This window comes from Mytilus californianus, unplaced genomic scaffold (genome assembly GCF_021869535.1).
Source record: "Mytilus californianus isolate M0D057914Y unplaced genomic scaffold, xbMytCali1.0.p SCAF_8, whole genome shotgun sequence".
Lineage (NCBI taxonomy): Eukaryota > Metazoa > Mollusca > Bivalvia > Mytilida > Mytilidae > Mytilus > Mytilus californianus.
Window position 1 is genome coordinate 60,332,836 of NW_026262734.1, and position 20,687 is coordinate 60,353,522.

The window sequence follows — 20,687 nt, forward strand, 5'->3', positions numbered from 1 at the left end:
GAAATATAGCATAATAAAGTAACATTTTTTTACGACACACACCTTTTACGGTTTGTTTGATCACGTGATGTTAAATTTTCAGATTGAAAGCCGCAAAAGTTATATCATGCTGAGTCTTGTAAAAAGTTGATTTTTCCACTATATCATTAATTGTCACATATGTTACAAGGTACTTTATATGTAGTGAACTATTTTTTTGCATGTTTATGTTGCTGATGAATGTATTGTAAAGGATTTTTTTAGTGAAAAAATTCTTGTAAATTTAAAATTTTGATAAAAGAGGGTGCATGGTGTCAAGGGTTAATATGAAACATTGTTACCTTTGAAGGAGTACAAAATTTACGGTTCAGATCAGTTTCGCAGAGCGCAGTGCCTGTGTAAGCGTACTTTCATTCTGCCGTGTTTTTATTCCAGGTAACTGTTTTTCACTAGAGAATATTAGATGTAAATAGTGTGAAAGCGTCAATTTGATATCATTGTTTTGTTTATACAAGACCGGTTTATTGTTTACATAAATAAATGGTTTAAAATTAAAAAGATTTTCAAGGAACCAGTTTCATTAATCTGAGTCAATCTACATGATCTAGTGGTAGTGTAGTAAATAATATTGATGATGATGATGAGGAGGATATTTTTATAACTCAAAATACTTTATCAATGATCAGCAGCCAGTTGTACGAACGTGTCATTAGTCTAATGAGTCATTAAGTCTTCATTAGCCTAATGCATCATAAAGGCTTAATGAAGACTTAATGGCCCATTAGGCTAATGCCACGTTCGTACAACCGGCTGCAGGACATTGAACTTGATACAAACCAAATTTAAAGAGCAGACATGTTTCTACATAAAGTTTCAATTACAGAAGCATCATTTGATATTGACATAGAAGATATTATTTAATATCCAAGTCGACCGAAAAGCAAATACAAAGAAAAAACTTTGGCAATCCTATAAATATTAAAATTAGTGACAATTTAAAAGCATATGATTTTATAGATTTGCATAGAAAAATTATTTAAATCTCATTCGTTAATAAGCATTATTGTGTTATCGTGTGTTCAAAATGAGTACTAATCACTTCATCAATGAATGGATCTAAAGCACTAGTGTAATTAATCCCGCCGGATATAAAATAACTAGTGCAATCATTCCGGTACAAAATCACTAGTGTAATCATTCCTGGTTCAAAAACACTAGTGTGAACATTCCTTGGATGAAAACTCTCCACTTTTTATATAAATCAGCTGTGCAATTTTTAAATACACTAAAAACTATTAAGCCACATAATTTATCAGTGTTCCCGCCTGCCCCAAATAGAAGGGCGGCCCGCCCTTGGTGCCCTTACCCCCGCCCTTCTGCCCTCCAAAGTAAAAGAATGCACCCCTCTGCCTTTTCAAAAAATTAAAATTTCCAAATTCCTGCCTACCGGTGTTTCCGGTAAAATTGTTACCTGATTGTGTAACACTAATTAACTGACAATGGGATTAAGTTAAATACCTAATGCTTTGGCAGTTTTATCACCTTTGTTTATGATTGTTTACTGCTAATTAGTGGATTTAAGATAATTGAACAAATACTAGATATTTAATACAGAATGAAATGTCCACATGTACATGTTATCCATTTGTAATGTTTATGTACAGCATGTACATCTGTAAAAATTTATTTCAGTAGGCATAACATAAAAAATAAAATCTTAAACAATTTTAAAGGCATACATAGTTTTGACTTAATTGGTAAAAAATGTTTTGTTTCATAATCAATCAGTATGAATCAAAGAAATTTGTACTTTGAACATAACAAGATTCACTTCCTGTTTTACTTCTTGTATTTTATAATCCTCCTGACATAGGAGCACTCAACAAATTTATTTTTAACAATGATGGAGAAAAAAGTAACTGTTTATACCTTCTGCAATATATTATTGCATCAATATAATATGATCATCTCCTGTCTCACCTGTTATAATTATAAAACTCCTTACTGTGGAGCACTTTGGTGTGAATGCACTTATAAATACTTTTTTGTAACAATTCAAATGATAATAAATAACTCTCAATAACATATATACTATATGTTTGAACAAGTAATTTAAATGTAGATAATTTAATTACATTAAACATTCAATTTTGCATGTTTAACTCCATCTTTCAAAACTACTTGTTTATTTTTATAGACTGGTATAAGTTATAAAACATTGAAATTTCTGATGATTATTTTCCTTACCAAATGTACAAGTTTGTTTGGATAAACATCAAAATGATATGCTTTGCTTCATGGTATGATAATTTGATAAAAAAAAAATTCTTACTGGAACCAACATCAAGAACGCATTAATTTCTGAATATGGTTTAAATACAACTAATGTTCTCCAGCTGAGCCTAGCAATATTCAAGGTTACTTTATACACTGTCCAACAGTGCCCTTAAAATCTGGGTTATAACGCTAAAGTGCCCTTTCAGACAACAAGCACCCTTCTGCCCTGAGATTCAAGCTGGAACACTGTTTATATATATTTCCCCTTCAAAAAAACCTTTTTAGAACCTTATAATGACTGGTGGATGTTTTACACTGGCCCCGGATAGAAAACCCTAGTGATTTTTTGTTGGTGGATAAAAATCACTGGGGATTTTCTTCCTCTGGATAAATTACACTGGCGGAATCAAACTACTGTTACATATGCCCCTTTTCCTTGTGATTTTGGTGCCTTGCTTTTTCATTGACCAATATCTAGATCTTTTTATATATTTAAGTTTAAGCAGTGGTAAAAATATGCTACAAAATGTATTTTACCAGCTCTGATTAAAATACCTTAATTACATGTAATGCCAGCAAAATGACATATTTTTATAGCAATGGATGTTTTGCTGGCACTGGCAATATAGTGAATTTGTTATTTTGCCTATTCTTTATAAAGAGTGAATTAAATATTTACTTTCGAAAGTACTATGAAAATGTGCATTGCTAAAATAAAAGAATCAAATTATTACTCATATATATATCAGTGTTCTAGGAATTTTATACAAATGCAAGGGAAAGTTATCAAAAATTCACTTTCCACAAGTTTAATGAACTCTCCCTGAATTTTATACTATTTTAAAATTGTTTTCATAATTTTGTTATTCCTTTTATCGCATGTTTATACATGAAGTTCCATTTGAAATATCGTCAAACATTATACGTAAAAAAACACGAATTTGAGATCCTGATATTAAATCTTTTACCGTTTGCGCTCCAGTTATTAGGTTTTTGCGTCTAGATTGGATGGATACTTGACATTGTGTATTTTCCTTGCTTAGCTGGCAAGCGTATTTCTGACAGTGATCGCGAAACACATGCGCACGTTTTTCTCCCCTAGACTTTAGAACCCGTGCATGATTTACACCAACAACAACGAAAGAATACAAACAGTTACATCGATCGTTTGATCTGTATGAATAGGAAGTTTCTGTATTTTAATTTTACAAAGGTTTGAATTTCCACTTTCCCGTGACCTAAATCAACTTGCCACGGTTGACGGGAATGGGGAATTCTAGAACAAGTTATATAAGTAACAATATTTGAGATACATGTAATCGTTAAAAAACATTTATGAGTCCAAGTGAAAATAAGAATTTGTAAAAAGACATAAAAATAAAAATATTGAGCATTCACTTGTAGCAATGACATCATATCAAAACATGAAGTTGAAATTACTTCTAAAATCAGTCACAGTCTATTGTTACATGTATGCATAAGAATAAAATCTCTGATTTTTTAACTGCATGTTGTAAAAAAATAAAAGTTAAAATCTCATTGCATATAAATTTGATAAAACATTATACAATCTAACAAAATCAATAACATAGCTTCAAAATCAAAAATGTTTAAATTACCTTTGCTTTTGAAATAATAGTCAGTTCTTTGAATTGCATACCTAAACAAAATAATTTTTTACTTGCAAAATTGGCTTCCACTTTCCTATAGCCAGCAAAATAGCATATTTTTTATGTTGCCTGTGCCAACAAAATAGCCACTGCCTTAAGTTTTAATACAATGGTTGACTTGAGTTCTATCAGAGTAAATGACGTCATTGTACAATAGACTCTTACATGTACTTGCATGAGCAACAAGACGGGTGCCACATGTGGAGCAGGATCTGCTTACCCTTCTGGAGCACCTGAGATCACCCCTGGGTTTTGGTGGGGTTCGTGTTGCTCAGTCTTTAGTTTTCTATGTTGTGTTTTGTATACTGTTGTTTGTCTTTTATTCATTGTTGTTTTTTGTTATGGCGTTGTCAGTCTATTTTCGACTTATAAGTTTGAATGTCCCTTTGGTATCTTTCGCCTCTTTTATTGTGGTGACATAATAATAACATAATCATTGTGACATTGGTAATTTTTATTAAAATCCATGATTGTGAAAGTTGTGTATTATGAAGACCTGAACTTTCACAACAACAAAATTTACAACTTTTGATCACCAATCTTTTTTTGGTTTGACAGCATATTTAAATACACTAAATTAATTTAAAAATTAATTGACAGATTGGGTGTCAAACAACCTTTCAATTAATGTCTCTTACCTAATTATATTAGTCCTAGCTTCATGTATTAATAGGTATAACTAAGAAAGAACAAACACCAATGCCTATGGACTACCATTCTTCCCAAAGACAATCGGGAATTTATGAACCAACTTCCTTCTAAAGTCCCCTCACTCAATTCAATTGAGGGATTTAGAGCTGCTCTGAAAGCATGCTTTGAAAGGCAGTAGTCAGCACATCCTATATATAGTGTTAATTTTAAAATTTGGAGAACATTTTTATTGTACATGTAAATAACTTCGAGAAGACTAGCTGTTTTGCACCGACAAAGTTTTTGGCAGAACCACATACATTCTACATTAAATTTGGTTCCTTATTTGAAAGAAGAAATAGCAGTTAAATAGGAGAAAGCATAATAATTTCTGGTCTTTTGTGTCTCAACATGTGACAGAGATATCTAGTCACAACTGGAGACTAAAATTTTCAATTGGAATTAGGGTTGGAAACAAGACAATGGAACAAGTTTTACCTGGGAAAAGTTGGTTTGATAGTTGGTGATGAAATGCCATGTCCTTGATCAAAGATTACAAATTTACCAGCTGTAAATTATAAGAGGTTATTTTAAACAATTTGCGTTGGAAACAGTGCAATTAAAAGGGAATAGATGCCTTAAAGATGCTTATTTTTTTTGTTCATTGTATATTGAAAGTGGAGTAAAAAACTTCTCTGAGATGGGAAGGTAGCAACAAAGTGACAACTATTGATTGATATAAACAAGTTTGTTCAATTACAAATTGACTGCATGGTTAATTGCTTTAATCACCAAGACACACATCACTCATGTTTACACAACTCTTAACGATTATCTAATCCAATTATCTAATTAATATGGTTAGTACATGTACACACCATTTTATGGAAAAGGCTTTTTGCATTTTTAAGCGTACATTTGTAATAGAAGTATGCCATTATGAGTAGAAAAAAAACACCAAATTAAAATGCTAATTGGTTTGTCCTTTTTTGTCTGTAAAAGCACAGTATGTGACCATTCTGTAAAGCATGTGTTAAATGAGTTATCTCTCTCTATTCAGTCAGCACCAAAATCTTTTCCAACTACGTACTAGTCCAATTTTCTTATGTGTCTAAACAGATATAGATATTTGTAAACACTTAATAGTCTGAATAAAATTTTACTAGTCTGGGGCTTCAGACTAGTGGCTAATGGTGCAGACTGTCTAGTAGTCGATTTTAAATATATTTTCTACTCAAATTCTCCATTTGCCATCTTGAAGCAATGAAAATGAATGTAAATAAATATTTATTTATATTTTTCAGGATGGAAAAGGAAGTATCTAATAAATATTGTTTAAAGCACAACTAGACAATGTCTTCTGTAAGTGAATATCTAATGAATCATTCCAATTATTGAAATGTACTTGGTTTTGGTTAGAAATCTTAATTAAGAAATAATTCTTTCATGCCATGCTCTATGCTCATTTAAGCATGAGTAGGCATTATATTTGTCAATATCTTCATACCCAACGTTAGCTAGGTGTAAAATGTTGACAAATATAATGCCTACCCATGTTAAAATGAAAATTTAGAACTTTTGTACTTGGAAGCGGACCTATAATACATGTTCAAAGGCAGCCATTTTGATTACATGAAGCTAAACCGATATAGAAAACCAACTGTTGAAAAAGAACAGATACATGTACACTTACATTTAGAATGATTTTATTTAATTTCCTAGAGAGCAACACCAACACAAATGTCCATTTTGATCTCCAGCGTTGTTTTAAATACAACTGAAGTTGCAATTTCAATTGTGACGTCAATCACATGCAGCCCATGTTCTATTGCAATTAGAACATGGCTTTGTTTCCAAAGCGAAAGAAGAGTGTCATATTAGAAGTGAATGTAAATTAATACATTGTTATAAAGTACATGTATTATCTGTTTTTTTTTGTCTTCCATAATTAACAGATTAAGAATAAATTCTATATAAACATTCACTCAATAGAAGGATGTAGTTTAGACATCAATGAGACAGCAACCCGGTTACATAAATTACCAAAAGAAATTCAAGAGGATGTGGTTTAGACATCAATGAGACAGCAACCCAGTTACATAAATTACCAAAAGAAATTCAAGAGATCAATTTTCCTTTCAATGAATAAAAGACATGAACATGGGTCTACAATATGTGAAGATCTAAATTTTCCAATGTCTCAAAAAGGGTAAATAGATAAAATAGTATTTTTCAAACATTTGTCATTCACACCAGATTCTCCAAACAAAAAAAATATTATCCATGTTTGGTTTAGCAAATTTATCAACTTTCTGTCAACATTGCAAAGTTCAAGAAACAATTTTTGTGTCCATTTTGTTATGTTCTATTTTGTTCTTTGTGGGAAATACATGTTCTGTTTGATTGATAATTATTTTTGTTTATTTCAGACAAGTGCACCGAGTACTAATGACCTTGCCTTGCCAGTTGCTGCCATTGTGTGCATATCTGTTGTGTGTTATACATTGTTGATTATAGGTGTACTAGTTATTAGATGGGCTATTCGTGTAAGTGAAGTACCATGACCTGTATTCATTATTATACTTCAATACACATTTTTGCAACCACAAATCAAATTTCATGAACAGATTTTCAGTCGTTTTCAAAGCAACTAAGTATGAAAAAAAACAAAAAACAACAAAAAAATCTTTTTCTCAAATAGTGAAATAGAAACACATATATACTGTGTGTATACTGTCCATTCGGTACTCACTGGTTTTTTGGAACAAATTCTGACAATAATTTCATAATATCAATGAAGTGAAATTAAAGTCTAATAGGATTGTAAGTATGTTTTATACTATATATAGCTATCACCTTTCACAAGTTGACTGTTGATTTCTACAGCAGTTCGTTAAAATTTCTGACCAGTTGAACAATTTGGTTTGGTAAAACAAATTGCAATTTGGTCAGAATTTAGTAGTTAGTAAACTGCAGTAAGTGGAGAGAAACACTAACAGTCAAGTGACAGTAATATTAAAACAAGGAGATGTGGTATGACTGCCAAAGAGACCATTATCTACTAGAGACAAAAGAAAGAGGATGTAATGAGTAAAACCCAACTTTCTGTTTCATGACACTTTAAATTACGAGTGGTGGCATGCTTAGGACGACAATGTGTGAATTCTTGTTTGTATTTCAATTGACTTGTTAATTTATTTATATTTTTAGAGACATAATATTTGTGAAAATTGCTGCAAGTGTAATTTGTGTGGAACAGAGGAACCATTGGAGTGTACATGTTGTGTGAATGTTTCTCAGAATTGTGACTGTGATCCTAGTCTTAATAAATGTTTGGATAAATTATGTCCCAACAGAAAGGTATGGTAGTCAGGTGTCAAATTCAAGACAAAATTTTTAATTAAGGGTCAGAAAGGTCATGAGAAATTATAAAACAATATATACTCCAAAAGAAGGATATAGTAGTCATGTGGCAGTCAAATGGTTTTAGTGAGCAAATTAAGTGGGATAAATCCATAGGTACTGTAAATTCAGTACTAGTGCATCAATTTAATTATGGTGATTTTTGAAGAATGGACAAAAATGTGAGAAATTATTGCGATTTTAAGAAAAACTGCATACAGATATATGAAACAGATATCAGAATGCAAGTTCTTATTGTGATTCTTTCCTAGAAGCAATATTCACATTTATTAAAACCTCTCAATAATTTACGAATTTATAGTACCGGTAATGTAATCAGGTATTAGTCATATGAAAGGAAGTTTGTCAATTTGTTTACAATACTATGTGTATACTACATGTATATGTAAGCAGAGCAAAAAGTTTTTCTTTTGCCAACTTTGCTCATACAGGACAGAAAATAAAGTAAGAGTTTATTAAGACTTTGGGATAAGAATAAGATACTAGGTTTTATCAAAGTTATTTTATTGCATTAGTGAAGGACATGTCAATTGCTTTAAATGAATAAAAATAAACAGCTTTGAACTCATTTATTGTATAAAGATATATTAAAATATATGTAAAACTTTGTATATGCATGAATTTAGATAAAAGTAGAGAAAAAGATTAGTTATAGACAGAACATTAACTAGAGCATTAGACATTAAATTTCAGCATAAAGTTTAAAACAGCATGAATGCTTGCAATAATATGGACCTCTCCACTAATCTCAGTACCCTTTTAACGAATATAAATCAAAATGTTTTATACAATTGTGAAAATTAACAGAATTTATTTCAGATACATTGTATATACAATAATAACTTGATTTACCAAACAATCCATAAATTAAAAGCTTGTTTGTTTAATGTGTCATTGCATTCATTCAGATTTCAGATTTTCAAAACTGTAAACAGACATGTTTTTTTGTCAATTGTGTTTTCAGGACGTGCAGCAATATTGGAGAGAAAGGGTATTACAATCATGTTTCTATGTTCTGTTTGTGTGTTATTGTATTGAAACTAAATGACAGTTACCAATATTAAACAATTTTTTCTTTATTCTGATATTTTTAAAAGCTTTTGTTTTGGACATATTTTTGATGGGATAGATAGACATAGAACACCTAGGGTAAAAAAAGTAACCTTTAGCAAATAAACCACAAACTCTCTTATACATGATATTATACCTGTCATGCCTGTAAAGACGGTAAGATAACTCTTATCTGTATTTTTCAAGTGACCCTTATTAGTTCTTGAACTTCTAATATGAATATCATGATGCATTTGTAAGCTAAAATGATCTGTACACATAGATGATGAAAAATTTCTCAGATCACCTTGCCAATTGGAAAGATATAAGTCAATTCTTTTAATTTTTATATTTAGATATTGTTGATATATATCGATCCTTAGAATTTTTGTACTTTGTGATTTTTCCTGAAGTAAATTTGTTTCCATCATTATTTATATTTTTTTTTCCTCATCCCTCTTAATTTTGATTTCATTCAGCCTTTTTCAGTTTATATCCTTTTTTTTTTATTTGTTTAATTGTGTTGAAAACTGATTGTGTTAAAAGTTGTATGTTTCATTTATTTTGTTCATTTTACAAATTTCACAATTATGTTTCAAGAGGTAATCAATCTAACAAACATGAATCATACACTCAATTCGTGAAAATAATCTGTTTACCAGTGCAAAGGTGTATTATATGAAAGTTTTCCTATTTATTGATACCAGTTTTCCTGTCATTGAATATATAAAGTGCATGGTTTTGTCACCCAAATCCGTTAAGTTTACAAAATCTAGTTATAAATTTTACTGTGTTTGAGGCATGAACTATGTATTTGAAAATGTATTGATTGATTGATTGTACACCACTTTCAGCACAATTCAGCAGCTATTTCGTGGTGGTCAGTTTTTAAATTATTGGTTGAGGATAAGAAAATGTACAAATGAAGTACAAGTTGATAGTTTTCAATGGAGCTACATTGAGAAATAACTTATCAACATTGTACAAGCATGATTCCTTTAGCATTCAAAAAGGGCTTTTTCGTAAGAAACACCTCTAGATGAGAAAAATGCCATTTGAAATTTGGAATAATATATTTTTAAGATGAATGTTATAAAAATATGTTTTTCTCTCTTTCAGAATGTGAGTTGTGTAGATATTTTGCTGTGCCAATGTTTTGCAGGTCCAAATAATTGTTGTACTAATGTAAGTAAAATCTTTGCCAATGATCTTGCACTTGTTGATTGTTCTTTGTAATAAAGCAATCAGATTTAAAATTTTGTTAGGTTAAAATCATTGGTTTACAATAAGGAACAGTGTCTATGTCATAGCTATATTTCTTCTTATTTAATTTCAAACATAAATAGGTTATATTATAAAAGAGATGGTCAACGATTTATACATGTTTATAATTTTTTTTCAATGAAAATCAATTCTTTGGCTTTGATGAATATTAAAAGGCATCCAATAACCCTCAGATATTGAGTGCTTAATATAAATGTACTTGTTAAACCAAACATTTAACCTTGAACAAATTGCAGGAAACTGTTTTAATCGGAAAAACTTTTATGGATAAAGGTTGATGAACTCAAAATTTTGCAAAATTTGAATAAAATGTGATATGGGCAAAACATGTAAAGGGACAAAACCCAAGGAGTTAATTTTTTTTTTCGGATTTAAAAAAACCTTTACTTGAATTGATTAAAAATTGCAGAATTTTAATTAAATATTTTCTCATTTCTGAAAAATATTGATACAAGTAAATTTCCACTTGTAAAGGGTTTTTTCACCTTATTTTTTTGTCAATTTTAACCTTTATTGAATTAGAAAATCAATATCGCTGGTACAGTAATAAGGCAGCATGGATTACTTGTATATCCTTTTATTTTTATTAGAGAAATTTGATGGCATATTTCATGCATGGCATTTAGAAATTGATTGACAATTTTATTAAATATTATATTTTTTCAAAATTTATGCATGGTACTTTTTAATAGAAGATAAACTAACAAATATGAATATTCATGTTCATTAATTAAAGGAAGAAGATCTATATGAGGTACACAGAAATCTACTTTTAGAAGAGATATTATATATACTCAATATTCCAAGGGTTACTACTCTGGTTTCTCTGTTCAGTGCCTACGGTCATAAAACATTACTCAGTACTCAAGAGTACAAAATTTGTGCTCGAAATACAAAATCCCGCAATTTGATTGGTTAAATTTTGTCTCTGAGTATGCTGATTGTACTCTAAATTTTTTATGACCGCAAGGCCAGTTCTGTAACTTGAACTTAAAAGCTGTGGTTGGTATGGGACTTTCCATTCTCTTCAAAAAATTTGATTTCCTTTTGGAATATTCATACATTCTTCTGAATGAAAAGACGTGTCCGTCCACATTTTGCATTTTTGTTCCAAATTCTGGTTCCACTAGTTATGATTATTGAACTGGAACCAGTTTTGTCCCCAAATGACCTTGCCCACTTGAAGGTGATGCAGTGCTGACACTGCAATTCTAAAATTGTTTCTAGATTTGAACTGATTCTGGAATAAATTTATATTAAGGAGACATGCCTTTTATTTATAATCTGTTTGTCCTTACTATTGAAAAATTAGACGATAAAAATATTTGTAAAATATGAATTGAATTGTTTTTGATTCAAACTGGGTAGATTTTAAAAATATTTAAATGATTCCAGGAATTAAGGGGTGAGGCTAACAAACTTTTCAGCAAAACAAAAACAAACATGTCAAGACTGCTCCAATTTTTCTCAACATGTAGGAATTAGACCAATAAAAAAAATAATATTTGTGTAATCAAGGTTTTATTGTAATATTGTTTTTCTTCTATACAGTGGTGCAATGAATGTGGAACTCTTCAATCTCAAAATGTCACATGACATATTTCCATGGTAACAATAATATATAAATTACTTATAGTCGAGTAAGTATTTGTGTGAATATTCTCACCAGAACTCTCCACTCCTGTCTCATCACTGTTTCTTTGCTTGCTTTTACAAGACGTAGCACTGCTTGTAGGGTGCATGTGCTTATAACATTTCACACGTACAAATTTTTAAATACACTGCAAAATGCAATTATTTCACTTTCTTTTTTTGTTAAAAAATATTTTATGGAATGCATACTTTGAAACCATAATAGATTTTTTCAAATTTACATTAATTTAACCTGGAACCAATAGTTTTAGAAAGACATGTGAGGCCCCTCTTGGGGGTGTCCCAAGTAATCACATAATCACAAATTTCTGGCCAATATAATCACATAATCATTAATTATTTTTTAAAACAAGATAATCAGATAATCAAATATACAGTCCTAGATTATCAAATAATCATGAAATATTTGGTCTGTTAATCAAATAATCACTATAAAAACGGCCAAGTAATCACATAATCAAAAACCCCATGAGGAGGCTCACATGTCAAAGCCACATATGTATAATATAAAGTACATGATACTTTAGGCTACTGACAAATTGAACAAGCAAAAATCACTTTTGTTTGATATTTCCATCAGTTCCAATGTTAAATGCATAGACTAAATTTAAAGGATTGAAAAAATTACATATGAACTTCCAGAAAAATATCCATAGATTTGTACTGTGAAATGTGATTATTATATTATCTTTCAGATTTATATATGGTGTGGTGGTGCTAAAACTTACATATTAATCTCTTTTTATAACCATTTCTAACTGTAGAGTAGAAATTAGCTATGTTTAAACATGTATATTATTTTAATTATATTCTTACAATCTCATATTATTCAAGGATCATCTCAAAACTAAACAGTTATGATGACAATAAATTGTTTTAATTATTAGGTTTTTTAAAAAAAACAAAAATTAAAAGGGTTATAATCTTCGTACATGTATTGTTCGTCAACAAAGATTAATTAAGAAAGAGATATATTTCCTGTAGTTTTGTTTGTTTAAAAAGTACAATTTATAATGTGGAAATACCTTTTAATATGGAATGAAAAGAAATCATAAGGTTATATATTTTTTATAAATAGAAATAAACTTTATTGTGGAATATTTGTGATTATAATAATTATTAGCAGAGTTACTTAATTTTGGTACAGCGCTGTAATGCCAGCATATGATTTCATTTGGAAAAACTGTTACATTTTGAGATGGTCTGTTTTATTTTTGCTTCTATATATAGCATGACTAAAATAAGGGTGCAGAAAATAGCACATTGAAATATATACATTTATTGGTCATTTGTGTAAATAAATATGTGGAAGTTAATGATTAAGTACGTGGTGGTTTAAATGGGTTGGTAAAATTAGAAATAGAACATTAGTATTTAGTCAGGCTGATAATCAGCTGTATGAAAAATATGTGTATTATTTAATATTGGTTTGCGGATTAAGAAAAACATTAAGTGTAAAAGTATACTTTAAATTGTCTTAGTTTAGCTATTATATTTATGTGTTACTTGTACACAATGTGTGAATGACTGTGTGGTTTGTGTGTTACTTGTACACAATTTGTGAATGACTGTGTGTTTTTTTGTGTTACTTGTACACAATGTGTGAATGACTGTGTGGTTTATGTGTTACTTGTACACCATGTGTGAATGACTGTGTGGTTTACATGTTACTTGTACACAATGTGTGAATGACTGTATGGTTTATGTGTTACTTGTACACAATGTGTGAATGACTGTGGTTAATGTGTTACTTGTACACAATGTGTGAATGACTGTGTAGTTTATGTGTTACTTGTACACAATGTGTGAATGACTGTTTTTTTGTGTTACTTGTACACAATGTGTGAATTACTGTGTGGTTTATGTGTTACTTGTACACAATGTGTGAAAGACAGTATAGTTTTTTGTGTTACTTGTACACAATGTGTGAATGTGGATTTTGTGTTACTTGTACACAATGTGTGAATGACTGTGTGGCTTTGCCTGAATATAAGATTTGGAATGGATAGTGTTGTGTAAGGAATGAGATGGAGTGTTTTTGATGTGCTTACTAAGTTTTGTAATTGTAGTTAAACAGGTTAAATATTCACTGACCATAAGACATGTATCAATGTAATTAATACAGCACTTGTTAATATGTTTGACCAAGATCTCTCCTATAATTATTCACAAAATTTTGTTATGTGCTTTATATTTCTTTTTATAAATGTATGTTTGAGTTAAGCAATTTTTATCATTTTTATGAAAAATCAAAGTGAATATTCATGATATTTGAAAGACCTTACAGTTTAGACTTTAGACTGTGTACACACCTATCAGTTATTGTCGTAAATGGAAAGATTTTTTTGATTTTGCAAAGCATCATTTTTCAGGGCAAAGAAAGCCCTGATTCCACCTTCTCCTTTAAAAGTTTTTAATATGAGATCATTTAGATATTTCTATCAGTATGGAAAAAAGAATCTGTCTGAAAATGTCTTGGAGATTAAACAGAATGTAGAGTTATTTAAGGGACTTATCATTTTTTACTTGGGAGGAGGGGCTGGTCAAAATGATGAGGGATTAAGTTTTTTTCTGTAAGTGGAAAAGGGGGGTTCAAATTTTTTTATAAATTCAAAGTGGGGGATCAATTTTATCTCTAATGAAACATTTGTGAACTTTTGAATCTTCAAGTTTATCCTACATATCATGTGTGTCAAAGGTAAGTGTTTCACATGTTAGAATTTTGGCGTGTTTAATAGAGGGGAGATCACATTTTTTTAAAATGTTTTTAAGGGGTGTAAAATAAAAATAGTGAAAAGTTATGGGGAATAAAAAAAAATTTACATGTTTAGCAAATTTCAGAAGCCTTACAGGAAAATAAAGCATACCACAAAAAAAAAAGTCTCAAGCCTATAGGATGACCGGAATTTAAACATAGATTGTGATTTTAAAATGCAATCATTCAGACTTTAACTTAATAACTAAGAATTCAAAAATTGAAAAACATAAAGCGGTTGAACAACACATTAATTCACATGATTAGGGCTGCTTCTCAGACACTATAAACAATAGGTCAAATATATATAATAATAAGGTGTACATGTCCATCTTGCAGGATTCCTCTGACCTTGACGTCATTTTCATGATTCATTGGTTTATTGATTTTTCATAATAAAGGCAAATCATCTGAGGTTCTTTTTTTCTAATTTTCCACATAAACAACAGTTTAATTTAGAATCCCTTTCTGACCTTGACATCATTTTTATGGTTCATTGGTCAACGTCAAATTTTCGTAGCTAGGTCCTCATTCTCGTATACTTTAAGCAATAGGTCAAATATATTTGGTGTATGGAAAGATAATAAAGTGTACATGTCCGTCTGGCAGGGTTATTTGACCTTGACCTCATTTTCATGGTTCCTTATATTCCACGTTAAGTTTTCGTGGTTAGGTCTGTTTCTCAGATACTATAAGCAAAAGGTCTGAGAATATATTTGGTGTATGGAATGATAATTAGGTGTTTGGCAGGGATCATCTGACCTTGTCCTCATTTACATGGATAATTGATAATGTTATGTTTATATGATACTAATATTAAACCGGTAACATAAATTCAAGTCAAGATCAGTAAAGCAGACGAGACATTCCAGCATGTGTTCTCTTGTTATTATTGAACACTGGTGTTGTTTAATGGTTTCACAGTTCAATTGAAGTAATGTCAGGTAAACATACAACAACAGTTATAAATCTGTGTGATGTTAGTTCTAGAGGTTTTACATGCACATAAACTGTATTCGAATTTGCATGTATTTATACCCCACGGAACAAAGTTCCGTAGGGTATAATGCTTTTGACCCGTCAGTCCATCCTTCAGTCTGTCCGTCCATCCGTCAGTCCTGTTCTTGTCATCTCAACATCTCTAAAACCACACAACAGAATTTTTATGAAACTTTGTAGATAATAAGGACACACTATGTAGATGTGCATATCGACAGGAAATTTTGATTCATTATATTTTCTAGGAGTTAAGCCACTTTGAACTTAACTAGGAATCTAGTGAAATTTTGTTTGCCCAGTGACAAAATGGGGGTGTGGGGTATGTGAGCGTGCTCACTAATGTTCTTTAATTATTTTCACTAAAATATACCTACTGCAAAATATGTGAAATAAGTAAAATAAGAAAAAAACTTCATTTACATAACAATCAATGTATGTCAATAATTAACATTTACGATTATTCTTCATGGAAACAAAATATCACATTTCAGGGAAAATTGTGAGTACATGTATCCCCAAAACATGTGACTTTGTTCTAGAAACTCTTAAAAATTACCCAAAAGAATGAAGGTCAGGTTTAGATCTTGTCATGAAGTTTAAATACTGTAAATTTAGAAATTATTGCGTTCATTTATTATTGCGATTTTGTCATTTCAGACCAAAATGCGATTATTATTTTTGCGATACATGTACTGAGAAAAAGTAAGCGTCATTCATATAAAAAAAATCTAAAATGCGAGTTAAAATTATTGCGATTACAACCCTGTTGCATTTTCGTAATAATAAAATCATTGCAATAAATCTGAATTTACAGTAGTCATTTCTAGGAAAATTTTCAAAACTTCATTCCAATTTCTGTAAATTCAGAAATTATTGCGTGCATTTATCATTGCGATGTTTGAAGAATGGACGAAAATGCGAGATTAATATTTGCGATTTTGGAAAAAGCTGCCTACAGACATATGTATCAGATATTATAATGCGACTTCTTATTATTGTGATACGCATCCAGTCGCATTATTAGCTCACCTGGCCCAAAGGGCCAAGTGAGCTCTTCTCATCACTTGGCGTCCGTCGTCGTCGTTAACTTTTACAAAAATCTTCTCCTCTAAAACTACTGGGCCAAATTTGACCAAACTTGGCCACAATCATCATTGGGGTATCTAGTTTAAAAAATGTGTCCGGTGACCCGACCAACCAACCAAGATGGCCGCCATGGCTAAAAATAGAACATAGGGGTAAAATGTAGATTTTGGCTTATATCTCTGAAACCAAAGCATTTAGAGCAAATCTGACATGGGGGTAAAATTGTTTATCAGGTCAAGATCTATCTGCCCTGAAATTTTCAGATGAATCTGACAACCCGTTGTTGGGTTGCTGCCCCTGAATTGGTAATTTTAAGGAAATTTTGCCGTTTTTGGTTATCTTGAATATTATTATAGATAGAGATAAACTGTAAATAGCAATAATGTTCAGCAAAGTAAGATCTACAAATAAGTCAACTTGACCAAAATGGTCAGTTGACCCCTTAAGGAGTTATTGCCCTTTATAGTCAATTTTTAACCATTTTTCGTAATTTTTTGTAATCTTTTACAAAAATCTTCTCCTCTGAAACTACTAAGACAAATTTAACCAAACTTGTCCACAATCATCATTAGGGTATCTAGTTTAAAAAATGTGTCCGATGACCCCGCCCGCGAACCAAGATGGCCGACATGGCAATAATGTACAGCAAAGTTAGATCTACAAATAAGTCAACATGACCAAAATTGTCAATTGACCCCTTAAGGAGTTATTGCCCTTTATAGTCAATTTTTTACAATTTTCATAAATTTTGTAAATTTTTGTAAATTTTTACAAAATATTTTCCACTGTAACTACTGGGCAAAGTTCATTATAGATAGAGATAATTGTAAGCAGCAAGAATGTTCAGTAAAGTAAGATCTACAAACACATCACCATCACCAAAACACAATTTTGTCATGAATCCATCTGTGTCCTTTGTTTAATATGCACATAGACCAAGGTGAGCGACACAGGCTCTTTAGAGCCTCTAGTTCACAATAATAAAAACCTTGCAATAATTTCTGAATTTACAGTAGTTATTTCTAGGACAATTTTCAAAACTTCATTCCAATTAGTGTAAATTCAGAAATTAAGGTGTGCATTTATTAGTGCGATTTTTAAAATGGACAAAAATGCGAGATTAATTATTGCGTTTTTGGGAGAAAGCTGCATATAGATGTATCTATTAGATATCAGAATGCAAGTTGTTCTTATTACGATAATCACCCAGTTGCATTATTTGTATTAATAAAATTCTCAATTTCTGAATTTACAGTATACATTAGTCGGATGTATTTTCTTTTAGTAGTTTGTATGACCAAATATCAGATGCAATGTTTACCAGTTTCAAGAAGTCTGAAGTGTGATCTTATACTTTCATATCAACCATATAGGCCCTTAAAAAATGCCTTTGAAGAAATTGATTTGTACTTTTATATAATTTTAGGTAGAAGAAGAAAATAATTGTTGCGTATTGCCGTGTGACATAAAGTGTGCTCATTTCAACTTTTGTTGTTTTGAGGTCAATTTGAGAACAACAACTAGCCAGAGAGAACAATCTGACTTTCAAATGATGCAGGTGAACTCAGCAAGAAGTATGCAGAGCCGTTCCAAAAGTGGACGAGAACCTTCCACTGTGGTTCAAGTTATTAATATTTAATGGAAAAGAAAACCCATTTGTATTTGACATGTTTGATATTTTTTTGTTACTTTTTTGTTTAATTGAAAGAAATAATTTAAAGGATTTTTGAAAATATTTGATAAACACAGACATATCATTTTCATTGTAAAAATTACTGTCAGTATTCAGAGTTAAAAAAAGCAGGTCACTATGGTAAATTCTAAAGTATAATGCATGCATAAGGGTCTGGATGGGGTTTACAGAACAGAGAATAATGAAGAAAACATGCAGAATAAAGGGCAAACAAAAATTAAAGAATAGAGAAAAATAGGCAACAAAAATAAAGAATAGAGAATAATGGGCAAAATAAATAAAGAATAGAGAAAAATGGTTTAAAAATCAAAGAATATATAAAGAAATGAAGGACCCCATCTCGACCCTCATACATTTATTTATGCTATTTCAGAAAAAAACAAAGAGAAAGGGTAGATAAATAAAAGCAATATAAAAAATATTGTATACAAATAATGATATCAGAATTTAAAAAGACATAAATAATGAGATACTCATCAGATCATAACTTTTACAATGATAAAACAATGCAAAATTTGCTGAGTAAATGTAATGGAATATGGAAATTCAACAAATTTTAAGAAACATATATTTTCTAGGGAAAGAGACAAATCTGATTGGAAGGAATTGATGTATTTCATTTTTTTGACGGTCAGGTCACGTAGAACAAGTTATTTTATTTTTTAGGCTGAGTCAGGTCATTTAAAACTAGTTGTTATATTTTCAAGTTTATTGGTTTTATAAAATTTAATCTGATGGAATTACAAAAATGTTCTTACTCACTTTTAACAAGTCTAAGATTTGTTTACAATGGAATGCATCTAAATGATTAGTCTGTTAGGATTATTAAGAAAACCAAATAACATGGTCTTATCCATATCGCTTCAAGAAACAGTCCAAGTTTTACCGGATTACTGCTACCTCTTAGTATCCCCCTCAAAATCAGAAATCTATTGGTGTATCAATGCTTGTTCTTTTATGAAATTACAATATATATACAATATATATATATATATATATATATATATATGTGGTGCCTATTTCCTTCATATCTAATTTTTAATTCTGCTGAGTTGCAAATGAAAACATTTCCCTGACATTTGCTTGCATCAAGCAGACGGCCATGTTTCCTCCTTTTGACAGTTTCTGAGAGGATGTGTATTGGAGGATAGTCAGTATTCAATAATGACTACAGTTTATTTTACAAATGTGTATTCTATTTTTAGATAGCTGCATATAATGTAAGTGGCCTTAACCGATATTAAATGAAGTAAAGTAATTCTTTATCATTACACTTCATTGTCTTCATTTTACTTACAGACAATTGGTATGTAAAAAAGTAAATGTACAACTGGTATATACCAGTAATTTTTTTTATTTAAAATATTTCATGTCATGACATTGTTCAATTTAAAATATTATCTTGTATAATTAATAATCAAAATATTTGTAAATGTAAATGAATCTCGATTTGTTTTGTGATAATAAAACATGCAAAATATCCTACTGGTGATGGTGCTAAAATCTTCCCTATTCAGTATTTTTTACTCACACAATTCATATCTTTCAATGTATTTGAAATTGCTGTTGAAACATGTTATTCAAAAATAAACTCTGCATAAACAAATTTAATCTAACAGTTAAACTATAATTTCGTCCTGTACTGTACTATAACCTGTTTCGGTTATAAAAAATATTTGAACAAAACACCTGTCTATTTTTAACAAATTTGTCAGCCAAAAAGGATTTGCTCTTGTTAACTGAAAATTAAGTCAAAATATTAGCGGGTCACATATTAAATATCAACAAAATTTATCTTTCCAAAATGAAGTTCATGTGTCGTGATTGTATAATGCATGATATAGTGATATGTGAGATATTTGCTTTAGTGCTATTGATTTTTTTTCCTCAATGTTTTTCATTTCAAATTTTTCTTTTCAATGTCTGGTTTCATTTACCAAAACCTGAAAAAAACAATTTTGTGCAGCAAAAAAAAAAAGCAGCAGTAGGAATTAATTCTTCATGTCAGTTATTTATTTTCTTCTTTTTGTAAAACTAACTGTAAAATAGGACGAGTAACCTAATACTGTAAATTCAGAAATTATTGCGAGGTTTTTATACGACCGCAAAAAAATTTTGTGGTCGTATATTGGTATGACGTTGGCGTCGTCGTCGTCGTCGTCGTCGTCCGGCGTCGTCGTCGTCCAGC

At 30.4% G+C, this 20,687-nt stretch overlaps 1 protein-coding gene across 1 annotated transcript; it reads left to right on the forward strand.

Moving 5' to 3' along the window:
- Positions 1–65: 65 nt before the first annotated feature.
- LOC127711401 (uncharacterized) lies at positions 66–20,152 on the forward strand. The gene is made up of 7 exons (XM_052217432.1): positions 66–169; positions 5,861–5,918; positions 6,986–7,102; positions 7,767–7,916; positions 10,149–10,214; positions 11,865–11,953; positions 18,233–20,152. The coding sequence occupies exons 2-6, from the start codon at positions 5,910–5,912 to the stop codon at positions 11,907–11,909; spliced, it is 387 nt and encodes a 128-aa protein (XP_052073392.1). The 5' UTR covers positions 66–169; positions 5,861–5,909; the 3' UTR covers positions 11,910–11,953; positions 18,233–20,152.
- Positions 20,153–20,687: the final 535 nt, after the last annotated feature.

Coding starts and splice junctions, on each gene's coding strand:
- LOC127711401 (XM_052217432.1), top strand. Junction 7,103..7,766: donor TTATTAGATGGGCTATTCGT/GTAAGTGAAGTA, acceptor TTATATTTTTAG/AGACATAATATTTGTGAAAA. Junction 10,215..11,864: donor CAAATAATTGTTGTACTAAT/GTAAGTAAAATC, acceptor TCTTCTATACAG/TGGTGCAATGAATGTGGAAC.